Raw genomic sequence first — 18,148 nt, forward strand, 5'->3', positions numbered from 1 at the left:
TCGCATTTTAAACTTATTCTTAAGGGGAGTCTGACAGTAAAAAAATTAAAATATTGACTTTTTTAATTTTTAATACCAAAATAACATTTCGACTTTCCTGAATAAAATGATATGAGTTACTGAAAAAAGCTTTTTTCCATCTTTTTTTTTTTTTTTTAAAGTTGAACTGCATTTTTCGAAAAATTAATTTTTGTGACTTTTTAAATTTTAAATACTAAAAAAATTATTTTGACCTTTCTGAATACAATGTAAATACTTTCTAGTGCTCCTTTCAATAAAAAATATAACGAATAGTAAAATTTCAAAACTTTGGAGCCTTAATTCAGATTTGGTTGATGTATAGACCTTTCCTGTAGTATTGACCTTGATTAATGAAGTCTGACAGTAAAAATAAAATAAAACAAACGTGTTTTGTTCATTTTCAATGTCAAAATAAACTTAAGACTTTCCTGAATAAAATCATATGATTGTTATTGCAAAAAGTTTTTTTCCATCCATAATTTTTTTTTTATTTTTTAAAGTTGAACTGCATTTTTCGAAAATTATTATTTTTTTTTTAACTTTCAAATTTTAAATGCTAAAAAAATATTATTTTGACCTTTCTGAATACAATCTAAATACTTTCTAGTACTCCCTTCAATAAAAAAATATAATGTCTACTGAATAGTATATTTTCAAAAATTTGGAGCCTTACTTGAGATTTGATTGATGTATAGACCTTTCCAACTTTGAGCTTGATTTAAGGAAAACTACATTTTCTATCATATTTAACCCATTATATCAAAAACTATTACACTACAAAGCCCCGGACACCCCCTTTGTTAAATCCACCACTTATAATGATTCTCTCCTTTGCCCCCCCCCCCCCCCCCGGCCCATTTAATATTTGCTTCCTACGCGCCTGTTCATGAGTGCCGACTATTCATAAAGAGTGGGGAGTGGCTGCACTTTCGACCAGCTGGGAATTTCATCTTCGAAACTTGATGTTCCACATTTGGTCCATGCCACCGAAGTCCATGTTGAGCGTCGTTAGGGAGGAGTGTGCTTCACGGCAGGCACCATGACTACTAGACGACTTGCTGCAATGGGGTCCTGGAGTGGACACTCGCTTTTAATTATTTTTAAGGCGAGTGGACAACGAGTCATCACCTGCTTAACCGAGGGGTTTACCTTTGTATCATTTTCGTTTTCGTGTCAAACTGATTTAATACAAGCTAGTTTGATAAAGGATGCATCATAACAAGTGTTAGATGTTATGGACTTGCAGAATTTTAATATTTCAGTAATTATTAAATTAAGAGGTAGGTTAATTGTATCTGTCTTATAAAATACTTCGTTGTCTCAGAGCCATGTTCATCAAGTTTCTTTAAGGCTCCATCAAGATAATTTTGGAGGTAACTTGTAATTTTTTACTATTTTATTGATTTAACCTTATCACTTCGCTGTTGTAGTAACAAATATCTCACTTTTACTATGAGGAGCCAATAGAAGTTTTAATTTGAAATTTGGTTTGGTAATTTTTTATATTCATGATAAAGTTAGTCTCACTGTTATTTGTGATATTTCTTTGTTTATAGTTTAGGTTATGGAGTACTCCCAGTAATCGCACGCAGCTGTATTTATTTTCAATAATACATGACATAAAAATATAATTAAAATTTTCATATGTTTTTCACAATACCTACTATTTTAGTGTGAACTTTTTCTCTTGTTACCCCTACGGGTGGAGGGGGGGGGGGGGGAAGGCTTTCGGACCGAAAGGTTCCGAAGATTTCCGATGGGGTGGTTGAGAGATACTGGCTTCGATAACTCGAAGTTGGTGGAATTGGTCGATGTAAGCGCGACCTACTGAGGGGTGTCCGAAACAAGGAGAGATCGACTCGCACGAGGCAACTGCTAAAGCATTGAGCTTATGGAGGGCACTAGTGCAGCACTCTGGTAGCTTGGAAATGAACTAAGGGTCACTGTTTGTTGCGTGAGGTGCCAGGGGGCAGGGTTTAGGGGGCATTCAACCACCCAGGGGAAATAACTCGCAACTCTGCCAAGAGAGGGCAGAGGCGGTACGTTCTAAGACTGGTGTCGTAACCTCAATACGGGGGAATTTGCTAATGGCAGTGGGAAAATCTCACGGCAGAAGCTTGAGATGTGCCGGGGAAGTGATTAAGACGACGTGCCTGATATCGCTCACGTAAGGCTGGCTCTCACAAGGGCTATGAGAAAACAATGCTCTGGGTGAACACCGACACAAGCCGTCTTGATCACGGCTCGGCGGAGAATTACAGGCAACGGGCATGCACCAAAGCTAGAATAAGGCGAGCGCACCTGCTGGGTCATTAGATGGTAGGCACAATCCGATACAGCACTGGGAAATAATTGGGGAACTAGCCTGACAAAGATTTAATGGGAGTGTGCAGGAGGTGAAAAAGTTTAAGTGTTAGCAGCAAAAAATGACTGGTAAAATTATTTTTCGAAAAATTCAAATTTAGAATTGTGCCAAAAATACTAATTGGCAGCACAGTTCCTATACTCATTCTACGAATGAAAATCAGCCTTTACCTGGATCTGATATATTAGGAGAGGGATGAAAATTACCTTTGCATGTACAGGTCATAATGAGTGATGTGATTTTGCCAAAATACCTATACTCGTGCCAAAAGATGTTAATCAGACCTAATAAGGCTTAGAACAATCAAGGACCAGGGATGACAACTTGTGGCCAGGTTCAATGGGGGGTGAGGAGAAACGACAAAGGTTCCTATGCTCGTGACACATGAGATAATCAGTCCAGACTTTTCTTAGATGAACTGTGAGGGTTTGTCTTCTGCATGGCTAGGTAAGACTGGGCGAGGTTGTACTGCCAAGATTCCTATAGGCCTATCACATATGTAAATCAGTCTGGACCTGGCTTATATAAACTCTTTTGGCCAGGTCAGACACGGTGAGGTGATACTGCCATGTTCCTATGATAATCAGCCCAGACCTGGTTAGCTCAACCAGGCAGTGGTGGATAATCTTTATTGCCCAGGACAGACTGAGCGAGGTGATTCTGCCAAAATTGTTTGGGGCAGGCTGTAGATGGGTTATATATGTCTCCCTCTTCTTCTAAATCCTAAAAAATCTCTAATTATCACCAACAAAAAGAAGGAACATATAAGCAACCAGCGGGAAAGAGATACTAACTTTTTGTCCCCCCCCCCCCCCAAAACTCTTTTTCCCAAATGAAATTATTCATACACTTCAGAATGCGCATGATTTTTGTTTCTGTTCGATGTCAGTAAAAGTGCTAACTTTAACAGAAATGTGAGTACATGATTTAAGGAAAGTTATTACTTATTTATTATATGTCTCTTTGGTTTCATTTCATTATAATAAATTTTTTAAATTTTCTCTGTGACTGATATGTATTTAAATGTTGTAAGATTTTTGTTTTGGTTTAAAGCTGTGTATTTATTTTTAATTTATAAGTCATACAGGTTTAATTTATATGTTTTTATGTATGTTTGTAATATTTTGTTTTATGTTTTTCAAATGTTTTTTTTGTAACGATGAAAGTATTATGGCCATTACATTTTGATAGTGGTGTCATCTAAATCAATTTTTTTTTGGAATTTTGGTAGTTGATGTTGCGGCCCCTTTGGACGTTTTGACATTCTCGACAGCTGACGGATAGGGTTAGCTTTGCTATTTGCTCTGAGCTGTAACATACGAGGTTTAGTTCTATTGACAGCTTCAAGTGCAACGAAATTGTTGGTTGAATATGGCTGATAATATGGATCCGCCTCCGTTGTTTAATAATGTTAATATTGATAAACGGGACGATGATACTGAGGACTTGTTTTCTTCTGCAATGGAGGTAACTATTTTATTTCTTTGGTTTTCAAGAACTTCCATCACCACGTAGTACGATTTTATAAGGCTGTGTGATAACGTGTAAATACGTTTGTTTTAGAAAGAACCGTTGCCCTAAGGTGGTTGCGATTGTAAATGCTACTCGGTTGAGTGACGGAACGTGGTAAAATGGCCTAAGTAAAATGTGAAATCCGAATGATTTTAAACGTGTACAAACTGTCAAGTGGGGGAGGGGAAGGAGGAACCATTCTGAAACTAAGGTATAGGCTAGGTAAAGGGACTGGAAGAGATGGGAACAAGGGAATAGAATAATTGGGGCTGTACTGAACCTGCCTGCTTATTGCGTGCAATATTTAACCCCTTATGAATGAGCCCAAGTTTTTCCCTTTGTCAATGCAGGGTTTACCTAGGCCCACCTTAACTAGTTATAGTCTAGGGTTAGGATAGGGGTGTTATTCATGGCATAAATTACTGCCATGGCAGGCAAATCCCTGAACCAACCACATTATGCATGCTACCCTTTGCAGGGTAAAGGATGTTTAGAACATGGTAATTTAGATGTGCTGGTAAGACCAGTGGAGGCAGGGTTGGGCAGTAGTGAGATGGAGGAAATCTGCTACTACAGGGTCTCAGTGGTGGAGATAGAAATGTTCCGTATCACACATTGGGTTATCCCTTGATCTTAATGGCATGATCCTCTATACATTGGTCTTGTGGTACATGGTGCTTACTATTTTAAAAATGAAGCTTATTAAAGAATTTAAAATATTCTTTTGTTTTCAACTTATCATAATGCATTGTATCAAGTTTTTGGTATGTCCAGGATCTTTTGATGTGTTAAATCAAAACAGCGAGCATCATGTACCACAGGATTGTTCCATCAGGTTCAAGGGATAAACTTTGATATGTGATATGGAAATTTTACCAAAAGGGGCAGAGGGCTGAGAAGGAAAGGCATGAGTAAGTGGTGAGAGAGATGAGTAGAATGGATAAAGTTAGAGCGGAGGGATGCTTGATAGCAGAGTATGGTAGGAAGGCAGGAATTGAGGGACTAGATGTTAGGTAGTAGCGTTTTGTGCCTATAAAGAGGACCTTTTTCCTATTATGGGAGAGACACAAGGGATATGAAGTATAAGTGTATAAGATACATTGTTCTGAAAGAATTAATCTTTTTAGTAACGGACTCTTCAGTTACTTCATGATCTACTTCTTGGCACTTGATAAACCAAAGTGGTGTAGGCTTGGTTTTACTGGTTTCTGTTACAGCACTTCTGATTTTCCATGTCAAAGGGAAGGAAATTGTTGGTATAGCTCTATAATATCTGTGAAACTTCTGTGGGACCAAACCCTAAATTCTGATGCCATTTTTTTTTGCCACTAAAAACACCGCTTCAAACCTTCAGCATTGCCGTGAACATACTGGTAGAGGAGCGAAGTTTGACTGATTATACTGATGTGCGTCTACATGCACCACCTGGTCTGCCGTCTTGCTTGTACACAAAGCTCCATCCCATCAGGCTTTCCAGAGTTTGTTAAACCTCATTTAGTTCATGCAACGTGCTGTTCACTCAAAATGTTTTGTGTGTCAATACTGTCATGGTCATGCAAGACTGAAGACAAAACTTTACATGTAGACGGGGCATAACAGCTAAAGGATAGCGATGGGCAGTGAGATGGGTGATGGGCAGGGGTGGACCCATGATTGACTTCTGGGGTGGGGCACCGGTAGTCTGGACCTAGTATTATAACCTGTTTGTTCAGGGTTGAAAAAAAAACCAAACAACCAGTTTTTTTCTTTTTAAACCAGGTCTTTTTATTACATACCGGTAAGTTATTTTGGTTCTCAGCATGTTCAAATATAAACCATAGAGCATCCTGATTTCTGCCACTCATGTTGAACCAGGAAAGTTATAACATCAAGGAACTGAAGTCCAGCAAATCTGCACATCTTGACAGGGACTAAACCACAGGAGGAGGACTCCATGAAATGGGTGTTTCTCACAGACTGGGGATTTGCAGTAGTCGTGGATTTCCTAGAAAATAGTTTTTTTAGAGTGACATTTATTTATTTACTTGTTTTTCAGTTTTTATTACAGTTTAAGTAATTTATTTTAGAGGAGTATTTAGCTAGTTATAATTTACGGTTGTTGGTTTTTTATAAAAACTGGTTAATTATAGTTTTTAAATAGCTTTTTTTTCCAACCCTGATTGGAAATGAGAGGTGTAAAGAAATCTTTTGGAAATGGGAGAGTGAAGTAGTGGAAAGCCTAATTGCAGGTGTAAATTATCTTAAAATAATGAAAGAACTGTAACCTTAGTTATAGGTGGTTATGGCTAGCACATTTGACGAAAGTTGTGGGTCCAGTCTAAACACCTGGCGTGACTCATTGAGTCAGGAAACTGTCAGGAAAATAAGGCAAACAAAGTGAATGTTGGTTAGGTCAGCTAGATTTAAAATATGTTTATATATAATAAGTTATTTATACTTAGTACCTATAATTAACGTAGATGACCTAACCTAAAGTAGTAAGAAAAAATCTTAAAATTGATTTTTTTTTACTTCCCAACATATTTTTATAATTATTTGTACATATTCATTTTGCAGTACCTATATACTTTTTTAACGTAACTGACCCAACAAACCTTTCTCGTAACTTTTTAAGAATCGGCAAACATTTATGACAATCCAATATTTGAAATTTTATGTACTAATGAAATGAAATAATCCCCAATAATAAAAAATACGAAGAATCATTTAATTACTCACTATCACAGAGACTTAAAACTACTCAGCATTGTCATTCAAACATCACGCGAACATAGTTTCTCGAACATTGTGGAAATCCTATCCTTTCATGAACATGCTAATTGAAAATAATTGTTTCTTAGGTAATGAAATAATACAGTTGAATCATGCTGAGGTGGAAGGTAACTCCTTATAATAGGCTACTGGTTAATACTAGTTTTCAGGAGATTATAATTTAAATCTCATTCAATAAACCAAATTATTAGGTACATGAATATTACATGGACTGACATTTGTGTTAACCAGATATCATTTGGTTGTGCTGAAGAGACATAACTGAACATGGGTAATAAAAACAGTGCAATATAATTACTGTAACATTCGTTAGTTACTTGTCCATGAATCATCTTATTTACACAGCCATGTAACAAAGCGTAGTTGAGAAATAACATGGAAATACTGTAGTTGAGCTTCACTGCTAAGTTCCATCAGTTATTTTCAGGATTTCCAGGAAAGAAGTTCTTTGCCTCATTATGTATCTAGACTTGCACCTTTCCGATATCCCGGAACCTTCTCATTTATGGGCGCAGTTACCCAAATATGCCACGTCTTTAGGCATGGAGAAGCTGGGAAGGTCAGACTTGCCTATGTGGCATGGATGACTAAGTAGACTTGATGAGTTGTCATCCTCAAGTGCTTCCAGCCTGTGGCCGGCCAGCTGTCCTGCCACCATTTGATGAAAGTAGGACACGTTAGTTCCTATACTCTCACTATTGAATCTGAATTCTTTAAACTTTGTAGGTAGAATGTGCCTAGGTGTTTTCAAAATACTTGTCTCAACAAATTTCTTGAAGTAAGTAAACCGTTATTTATTAAAGCACATTTTTGGATAGGCTATTTGTTGGCATTAACGATTTAAACTTAAGTCGTAGAGTTGATATTTATTTGTTCCTTAATCCTGCTAAATTACGATAACAAGGAACATGAGTGCACCTCAGAATTTGGTTATGTATTTAAGTTTACCAGCTGCAATAAGACCTAAACGTAGCACAATGAGTTGTTTCTATTTTGACAAGGGCATAATTCTGCAAATTATCGAAGGTTAGTAATACTAGTAGGTCAATATTCCTGTATATTGTTGTACAACAGCGATACAGATAAATTTATTTAAATTTTTTACCCGCCTGTATAATAAGCTGTTACATTAACATTTACCACCACTGGGACACTTCAAATTCAAAATATAACATTTCTTCACTAAATGTGTCTTGTTACATTGTTTTTTGAATTTTATACACTAAGAATGGCAGCTCTCTGACATTCACTGGCTGCAAAAAAATTATTATTTTTCAAGTACCTGTTCGTTCGTAGTGACTGTTTGCAGGTCATAAACAGTTGTGAAAGAATAGGTACCTATTAACTACTTGGTTTGTAAATCTTTGTTTTAAAAAAATTAATTCAAAATAGCAATTATTGAACCGGAAAAAACAAAAAAGTTCTTTTCAAAGGTATTAAAGCACATGTGGGCACTAAATAAATCAGAACTACTAATATTTTGTATGTAATTTAGGTAATTGTAGTCTCTGACCATACAAACTGACCTGAAGACTCTTGTTACAATCTAGACTTCCTCTGCAAATGTCATTGTAGACCGAGCGTAACTGTTAGGCCTTTGGATATTTAAGACACTTCATGTCTGCCACATACATATCCCATTTTTAACGAGATGTGTGAGTTGAAACATATCATTCTACAACTATTTTCTCTATTTCGCGCTTAATACTAAGTACGTATGTCTGTTTGATATGATTCCCGGTAAGGGCTACTGGTCTTTTATTTTTAACCTTGATTTACATTTGTCGGCAGATTGGTATCTCAGAGTTCCAGAAATTGTTATTCTTTGATGTTGTAGGATGTTGGCCGTTTGGATGAGGACGAACATGGACTCTTCAACGGACCCAGTGGAGGCCCTAAACTCCAGCTGTCTCACGTAGGTGAAGTTTCCAACATTAAAGTGTTTTCATGTTTGTTTATCATTGGACTGTTTCTAGATTACATTTTAGTGAAAAGTATATAATCTTGTAAATGTAACATAGGTTATTGATTTTGCTAACTATGAGTACATAATCATGCAAATAAACTACTTTTCCAAATTCCCTTAGAGTTGGAATGGCATTTTTTTTAAGTTATAAATATAAATTTGGACATAACACCACAATTTTTCTGATAACTTATACTAAAATTGCATGCGTTCTGTTTTTTCCTTACATCATAATTTATGAAACTTGATGCACTAAAGTTAAAAACAGTTAGTTTGAAAGATAAGCATTACATTGTTATGCTCTGTTTGGTAGTTAAGTTAGGCAGATTTCGAAGAAGGCAACCTGTTGCAGTCTGTTACCATATTATGTCTTCTGCATCACAACCCAGCCTACTGAGGTTGTACGTAACAGTTCATACTGCCGTATTTGAAACCTCGGGTCCGCGGCAGTGTTGACAATCCTCGTTCCTCTCCCTCTTTCACAACGGTGGCCGACCTCACGACGAAGCGCTGTCCCACTGTTTTACGCTGACGACGCTGTTGCTGCTGTTGCTGCTATTGCTGCTGACAGCTCAGCAAGGCATAACACTCTCCCCGTGGTCGAATAAGGTGGCTATCCTCAGCCGAAATCTTGATCCTGTGTGACACATGTGGGTCAGGGGGATGCCAGTAGAAAAGTTATGGGTTAGGAGCATCGTGGATTTCTACCCTGAAAACATGGGTCATTTTAGTATGTAGCGATGGTACCGCCACGGCGAACCCGGGTCTCCTGTAGATGTTTTCACGTCCGGCCGCGCTGCAAGTGTTCTCTTTCTTCCCCCGCGGTTGGTAACACGAGTGAATCGCAGTGAACACTGACTTGATGTGGTTGATTATGATATGGGTCTGATAAATTTCCATGGCTGTCTGTAGTATAGGATAGGCTCTGTTAATTCACTGTCCTTACATGTCTGTTTGTAGAACTTTCTTTGTTGAAGGTGGGGTTATCTAGATTTTCATAAAATGTTTTGTAGTCATTCCATATTCTGTGAATATATTTAGCAGTAGTGGTTAGTATTTCACTTAGTTTTCTTTCAGAAATAATGCATCTGCAAAAGAATGAAAAATTGATTTAGATTGACCATAGCCTGCTCTTACTATATACTCTTATTTCCCACGTCTATATACTGTTCGTCTGTCGTTGGCAAACGTGATAGTGTCTGGATTTATTATTCATGCAGTTCACTATTTTTGCTTTGAAATTAAATGCTGCAGCTGATGTGGCAAAATTTTGTATTTTCATATTATGTTCCATCATGCTTCTTATGTATCTCAATAGTAAAATGTCTGTCATATAGCAATTGCTTAAATACGTGGCACAAGTATTTTATTGCATCTAGTTCTTGTTCTGTTGTTGACCAGCAAGTTTCAATGGGTCAGTTTCTTTGATGCAAATGCTAAAATGCGGCATTTTCCGGGTTCATCTTTTTGCATTAGTCGCTCCTATCTCTGTTTGCGATGTGTCTGATGCTAAAATAATTTCTTTGGTTTTAACCATTTTTTCTAACACTAGTTCATCCAAAATTGCCAGTCTTAACTTTTAGAAAGCAGTTTGCTGATTTACCCCCAATTAAAGGTTCATTTGCTTTTTTGAAAGTTCTATTAGTGGTTCTGCTACAGTTGCATAGTTTTTTATGTACTGCCTCAAATTCGCAGTCCTGCCCAGAAATGACCACTACTGCTTAATGTTTTTGGGTTGTCATATGCCTTAGAGCTTCCACTTTGTCCGTATCAGGTTTTATTCCTTAAGGTGTTTTACAATGTCCCAATATTTTTATTTCATCCTGCGCAAATTGATTTTTACTTGAAACTGCCTTAGTGTGTTGAATACATCATGCAAATTTTATAGGTGTTCATCAAACGTGTTCCCCATTACAAAATTATCATTCGCATATGTTATCATGAAGTCACCTCATTTGGTCCTGATAAAATATCAATAAACTCCTGAAAATAACATGATGAGTTTGAAAGTCCCATTGGCCTCCTGTTATAGTAGTACATATAGCCTTATTTTGTCAGTATTTAAGGCTAACTTCTACCTGTCCTTCCGTACGAGTATAGTGTAAAATACTGAAAATATGTCCAGTGATGTGATGTATAGTGAATTCTGTAATGCCTGCAGTATATCTTCTGTTCATGGTGAAGGCTGACATTTAGTTCACTTAGTTATTTAAAAGGATAAAATCCGTTAAATTTCTTCTGCATCACTAATGATGGTGCCGTATACCCACTGTCCGACCACTGAATAATGCTGGCTGCCTTGATTTTCTGCACCTGTTATTAACGCATCTAACTTTTGGCGCACTTATGTATGGTTTTGTTTGATATTCAATAATGTTTAGTTTCTGTTATATCTTGTATTTTGAATGCAAAGCGACCTTCATTTTCTTTTATGAGCCGTCTTAACCTGACTTGTTCCTGCTGCGATAGCTTTTTATTGATGCCTTCGTATGGTGACTTCGCTCGTTCTACCTGTCCTATTTCTTGTGCTCCTCAAATACATTCTTCAATCAAACCTGCATACATTTGTAGGTTTACAATCTCTATTGGAAACATTTTCTGGGATTTTGCTGTTTTCTTAACAATTATGCCTTCCTTCATAAATGGGCCCACATTGCACTGCTTAAGAAAGCCACAACCAAGGATTATATCTAAACTTAAGTGTTCCATAACTAGAAATGTATGTATGAATGTCCTTGTATATTAAATATTAAATGTTATCTTTAAAAGATTTGTGCAATGGGAGTGCATGACTTGATGTAAGTTTTTGGACATACGCCATTGCTAAGAACTTTTTCTGTTGAAGAAAAACTAATAAATAAAATAAATAAATAAAAATACTCAAAAAAAGACAAAAAACACACAAAACTAAGCAAACAATTGCTGTTGTCAACAAGGATATGAACACCACAAAATATTCCGAAACAGGAATATGGTCAGCAAACAAAGAAAAACAAAGAAAAATGTACTAAGAGAACGAAAAAATCCCCACAAATGATGACAACACAAAAATATTGAAACCCAAAATAATTCAGCACAACAGTTGAAGCGAGACAAAAAACATGACAAAACGAAAAGACAAACAAATACAATAGTATTACCTAAACAGAAACAAGCGACGTTTCGGGAACTGCTATCTGCTCCCGTCCTCAGGCAGAGACGCACATGGTACGGAAACACAGGTGCGACTGAGAAGGGGCTGGAAAATGAGGGTATTTATCAGAGAAAGGGCTACATCTTGCTCAGCCAATGACAGACGAGCTGTCTCCCCATTGGCTGTGCACCATGTAGTTAAAGCGGATTGGTTATGGTGGGTTGAGTATTGGCTATTGTTTTGTGCTGCAGGGATGTTTCTCTCTTTATCAAAGGGATCCACATATTTTTTAATTCAATGCTCTGCTGGCTGAAAATATTTTTATTGCTAATAATGAAGGCTGATTCTTTGATTTTCCTTTTTATTTTATCGGATTCCTGTATGAGTGGTGTGGAGTCTTCCCAGAGAATTTTGTGGCTATTTTCCCATGTATGTTCAGCAAGTCTGGATTTTAGGGTTTCACCCTTCTTGCAGTTGTTTTTGTGTTCTTTGATTCGGGTGGATAGAGCTCTGCCAGTTTCACCTATGTACATGTGGCCACATTCACAGGGGATTTGATACACACAGTTGTGAGTTTGTAATTTTTCTGTGGCTGGTTTCACCTTGGTAACAATACTTTTAATAGTAGATTTAGAACGGAATGCTGTTTGAAGTCCATATTTATTTCCTAGGCGTCTTATTTTTTCTGAAAGCCCTTGAACATATGGAATAACTAGGGTTCCTGCAGGTTTCTCAGTTTCTGTGGATTTGAGTGTTTTGTTGGATTTCAAATGCTGTTTGATGGTGTTGACAGGGTAACCATTGGCTATGAGTTCTTTTTTTATATGATTGTGTTCAACCGCAATAGATTTCTCATCAGAACAAATAATCTCAGCTCGGTTGGTTAGTGTGTGAATTATGCCAGTTTTTGTTGTTTTGGGATGGTTGGATGCAAAATTAAGGTATTGGCCTGTGTGCGTAGGTTTCCTGTATACTTTTGTTTCCAGGCTGTTGTTTTTTCTGCTGACTAGTACATCCAGGAAAGGAATGCTACCTTTGGTTTCTTTTTCATATGTGAATTTTATTGATGGCCTCAGAGAGTTGAGGTGGTTCACAAATTCCTCCAAAGTTTCAGGTCCATGTTGCCAGACAGTGAAGGTATCATCCACATAACGGAGCCAGATTTTAGGAGGGCTATTACTTTTGCTAAGTGCTTCTTGCTCAAAGTTTTCCATAAATATATTGGCCATAAATGGTGAAAGAGAAGAGCCCATTGCCATGCCATCGGTCTGTTTGTAGAAAATATCCTTGAACTGGAAATATGTTGTGGTGACACAGAGGGTAATCATTTCCATGATGGATGGGATTGGTATTATAGTTCTGTCCTTTAGGGTTGGATCAGCTTCCAATTTGGCCTTGACAATGCTGAGTGTTTCGGCTACTGGCACATTAGTGAAGAGGCTTTGGATATCAAAACTCACCAGGGTATCGTTGTTTTCTATTTTCAGTGTTTTGACTATAGAAATAAAATGATTAGAATCTTTGACAAATGTATCTGTCTGTCCTGCTAGTGGTTCAACAATTTTCAGGAGATATTTTGATAGTTTCTGGCATGGGGAATTACAACAACTGATGATCGGGCGCAGAGGCATGTCTGTTTTATGAATCTTTGGAAGACCGTAAATGTGGGGTGCTTTACTGCTGTGTGGTGTCAGTTCTGATCTAGTTTTTTCTGGGATATGATTCTGATGTTTTTTTAGAGTTTGGTACACTTTTCTTTCAATGCTGGCTGTGGGGTCTTTTACCAGTTTTGTATATTGATCTGTGGTGATCAAATCAGTAATTTTTTGCTCATAGTCTGGTTTGTCAAGTATGACTGTAGCACGACCCTTATCGGCTGGGAGGATTACAATGGTATGGTCGGATTTCAGAGTTTTGATGGCCTTGAGTTTATCAGGCGGCAAATTCGGTTTAGGTGGACCAGCTGAAGTGATTGCTGTACGTACATTCCAACGAAATTCATCTTGTTTGGCGGCAGGAAGTTTGTATATTGCACTCTCAACAGATGAAACTATGTCAAGTGCAGAAACTATCAAAATATCTCCTGAAAATTGTTGAGCCACTAGCAGGACAGATAGATACATTTGTCAAAGATTCTAATCATTTTATTTCTATAGTCAAAACACTGAAAATAGAAAACAACGATACCCTGGTGAGTTTTGATATCCAAAGCCTCTTCACTAATGTGCCAGTAGCCGAAACACTCAGCATTGTCAAGGCCAAATTGGAAGCTGATCCAACCCTAAAGGACAGAACTATAATACCAATCCCATCCATCATGGAAATGATTACCCTCTGTGTCACCACAACATATTTCCAGTTCAAGGATATTTTCTACAAACAGACCGATGGCATGGCAATGGGCTCTTCTCTTTCACCATTTATGGCCAATATATTTATGGAAAACTTTGAGCAAGAAGCACTTAGCAAAAGTAATAGCCCTCCTAAAATCTGGCTCCGTTATGTGGATGATACCTTCACTGTCTGGCAACATGGACCTGAAACTTTGGAGGAATTTGTGAACCACCTCAACTCTCTGAGGCCATCAATAAAATTCACATATGAAAAAGAAACCAAAGGTAGCATTCCTTTCCTGGATGTACTAGTCAGCAGAAAAAACAACAGCCTGGAAACAAAAGTATACAGGAAACCTACGCACACAGGCCAATACCTTAATTTTGCATCCAACCATCCCAAAACAACAAAAACTGGCATAATTCACACACTAACCAACCGAGCTGAGATTATTTGTTCCGATGAGAAATCTATTGCGGTTGAACACAATCATATAAAAAAAGAACTCATAGCCAATGGTTACCCTGTCAACACCATCAAACAGCATTTGAAATCCAACAAAACACTCAAATCCACAGAAACTGAGAAACCTGCAGGAACCCTAGTTATTCCATATGTTCAAGGGCTTTCAGAAAAAATAAGACGCCTAGGAAATAAATATGGACTTCAAACAGCATTCCGTTCTAAATCTACTATTAAAAGTATTGTTACCAAGGTGAAACCAGCCACAGAAAAATTACAAACTCACAACTGTGTGTATCAAATCCCCTGTGAATGTGGCCACATGTACATAGGTGAAACTGGCAGAGCTCTATCCACCCGAATCAAAGAACACAAAAACAACTGCAAGAAGGGTGAAACCCTAAAATCCAGACTTGCTGAACATACATGGGAAAATAGCCACAAAATTCTCTGGGAAGACTCCACACCACTCATACAGGAATCCGATAAAATAAAAAGGAAAATCAAAGAATGAGCCTTCATTATTAGCAATAAAAATATTTTCAGCCAGCAGAGCATTGAATTAAAAAATATGTGGATCCCTTTGATAAAGAGAGAAACATCCCTGCAGCACAAAACAATAGCCAATACTCAACCCACCATAACCAATCCGCTTTAACTACATGGTGCACAGCCAATGGGGAGACAGCTCGTCTGTCATTGGCTGAGCAAGATGTAGCCCTTTCTCTGATAAATACCCTCATTTTCCAGCCCCTTCTCAGTCGCACCTGTGTTTCCGTACCATGTGCGTCTCTGCCTGAGGACGGGAGCAGATAGCAGTTCCCGAAACGTCGCTTGTTTCTGTTTAGGTAATACTATTGTATTTGTTTGTCTTTTCGTTTTGTCATGTTTTTTGTCTCGCTTCAACTGTTGTGCTGAATTATTTTGGGTTTCAATATTTTTGTGTTGTCATCATTTGTGGGGATTTTTTCGTTCTCTTAGTACATTTTTCTTTGTTTTTCTTTGTTTGCTGACCATATTCCTGTTTCGGAATATTTTGTGGTGTTCATATCCTTGTTGACAACAGCAATTGTTTGCTCAGTTTTGTGTGTTTTTTGTCTTTTTTTGAGTATTTTTATTTATTTATTTTATTTATTAGTTTTTCTTCAACAGAAAAAGTTCTTAGCAATGGCGTATGTCCAGAAACTTACATCAAGTTAAATATTAAATGTTAATTTCACGTTATGTGTTGAGGTCGGAAGTGATTCTGTGGCTCCCACAAGTGTAATATTTTCTTTAAGTGGTTCCATTATTAGGTTCGTGACTAAAGTGGGTGCGATGCAACTATGTGTACTATCCGTCTTTTCCAAGTGCAATCTTAGTTGCATCTCTTTATTTTGACAGCAACCTTGGGCGTTCATGTTCCATGTTTATCTTCCCACATGTGGCCAGCTGATTCTCTTCCCCTTTCTCATGTTATCACCTCTTTTTGTCTGGTATGACGTGTCATGAGAATCGCTGCGGCATTTCTTGTGGATGTTGTGCTCTCTCCACCTTGACGTCGGATGTTTGTGTTGTAAGGCAAACTTAAAAATTCAAATTCCTTGAACTTTTGTAACCTATTTGTACACCACTCTAAATCTTTATTGAGAAATAATGGGCATAGATCTAAATATGTCCTGTGTATAAAAACACATTGCACATGTATTCTGGAATTCACTGCGTCCTTTTACCTGCACAACCTGCGTGAATTTTTTGTTCTCTGTTGAATATGTTCCGTCTTCTTGTTGTGACTTGTTTCTTTTCATGTCTGATATTATTTTCCATTTGGGATTGTCCATTAATTTCTTTTTTTTCCTTGTCTTCTGGAATTCTTACTGTTTCTTGTTCATAGTTTTGCTTTTGTTGTGATTTTTGAGTTCTTGAAAATGTTATTTCACATACTGACTTTTCATGTTCTGTTCTCTTGGGTGCCTTTATCATCATTACTTTATATTGATTCCTATACAGTAAAATACATTTCTTGTTTGGCATGGCATTTTGCCTGCTAATTTTGGCGTAACTCCTTTTCATTTGTGATCACTTTCCGTTAATTTTGTCTTGCTTTGGGAGCATGGAAATCGCTGTTTTCACACCCTGCGGTACTCGTTTGAGAATTGCTCATATGACCTACCCTTATTTCTGTATTACCTATTTTTCTAGTTTCTTTCTCTGCTCTTGCTCCTATAATCTACATTTCTACTCCTCAATAGTCTGTCCTTGTATCGTTTTTGATCATCAAATGTCTCATGTTTATCTTCTTTCAATTCTTTGTTTATTTTCCGCTTCATTTTAAATTGTGCACTTCTCTTCTGTGAAACTCGTTACCCTGTTGTCTCGCTGAGTGCCTGTAATGCACTGTTTTGTATAGTATATGTTGACATTATGTGCAACTGGTATTACAAGCATACTGGGGCAGTGTGCTTCTGTATATGGACCTGCCTTTTCTTAATGTTCTACCTCTTTCTTTTTTCCTCCGCAGGCATGCAATGTGACATTTTTGTGGGTGTCTCGCTGTGTGTTCCGTTTCTGACTTTGTCGATTGTTAGATTACATAGTTTTCTTTCAGGTGACTTATATTTTTCTAAGAACTCCGTAGTTGAGCTGTGTGTTAGATATTGACTTTGTATTTGCTGTTTCCCACCTTTATTTTTCTCAATCATGCCTTCATGTCATATAATGTAAGAATGTCTTGCAAGATCAGTTTGTCTGACAGATGGTAATAACGAATTCCACAAAATATCTCAAATTTCTTCTTCCTTCATGTTTGCTTTATAGCAGTTTGCTAGGTATACAATATTTTAAACATGCTGAATACTTCTCTTGTCTGTCTATTGTCTTCAAGATGACAATTATTGTCTACGTTTATTACTTTGGTCTGGCGGCGTAGACAAGGCTTTTAATCTTTCTACCGTCTGTTACCACTTCCTGTTTGGCTTCTGTTCCACTGGCAAGGGCTGTACCTCGTAAGTATAGGCCTAACCGCAGTTGTTGGTCCTGGTATGTCCATCCATTAATTTTCCCAAATGTGTCATAGTTGTGAAGAAACACTTCTTCGTTCGAATGCAGTGCCCTTGAATGTACATATAGGTATCTGGGACTCTAAAAATACCTTTACTGGTTGTCATTACTGTTTTGTGTCTATGTTTAGGTACGTCCTCCCAGAGTGAACTTTCTGAACCTATTTCGTTAATGATGTTGCTATACTGTGCTTGGAATTCTGTCACTCACCTGTATTGGGTCTAAAACCTGTGAAACAAGTTTGCTAAGGAAAGCTCATGTAACACATCTCCCCGTGTTATCCAGCTGTTCTAACACCTTTGTTTAATGGTAACAAGCTGCTGTACGTGTGAAACTAATAATCCGGTGCCCCAGTCTGTGTCCTGATTCAGCCCTAACTGCCGGGCACTTGCTTTGAAACCTGGGCTTGCTGACAGTGTCTAAACAAACGCTTGGTTGCACTTAATTCCCAGTCACTCGCTGTGTACTATCATTACTATCCGGGTCATTCCATGTCAAATCGGCACCAGTTTTAATTTCAGTTAAACCTGACCCTCTTAGATTT

At 37.5% G+C, this 18,148-nt stretch overlaps 1 protein-coding gene across 2 annotated transcripts in view; it reads left to right on the forward strand.

The window, feature by feature from the left end:
- Positions 1-3,392: 3,392 nt before the first annotated feature.
- The window catches only part of LOC134541654 (sorting nexin-2), a 105,554-nt gene continuing 90,798 nt past the window's right edge, over positions 3,393-18,148 (forward strand). The window contains exons 1-2 of one of the 2 annotated variants that reach the window (XM_063385242.1): positions 3,393-3,853; positions 8,508-8,585. In XM_063385242.1, the coding sequence (XP_063241312.1) occupies positions 3,758-3,853; positions 8,508-8,585 (174 nt within the window). In that variant the 5' untranslated portion in view covers positions 3,393-3,757. The remainder of the gene's footprint in view (positions 3,854-8,507; positions 8,586-18,148) is intronic. The other variant, XM_063385244.1, reaches the window with a different exon arrangement.

Source organism: Bacillus rossius (genome assembly GCF_032445375.1).
Source record: "Bacillus rossius redtenbacheri isolate Brsri chromosome 4 unlocalized genomic scaffold, Brsri_v3 Brsri_v3_scf4_1, whole genome shotgun sequence".
Lineage (NCBI taxonomy): Eukaryota > Metazoa > Arthropoda > Insecta > Phasmatodea > Bacillidae > Bacillus > Bacillus rossius.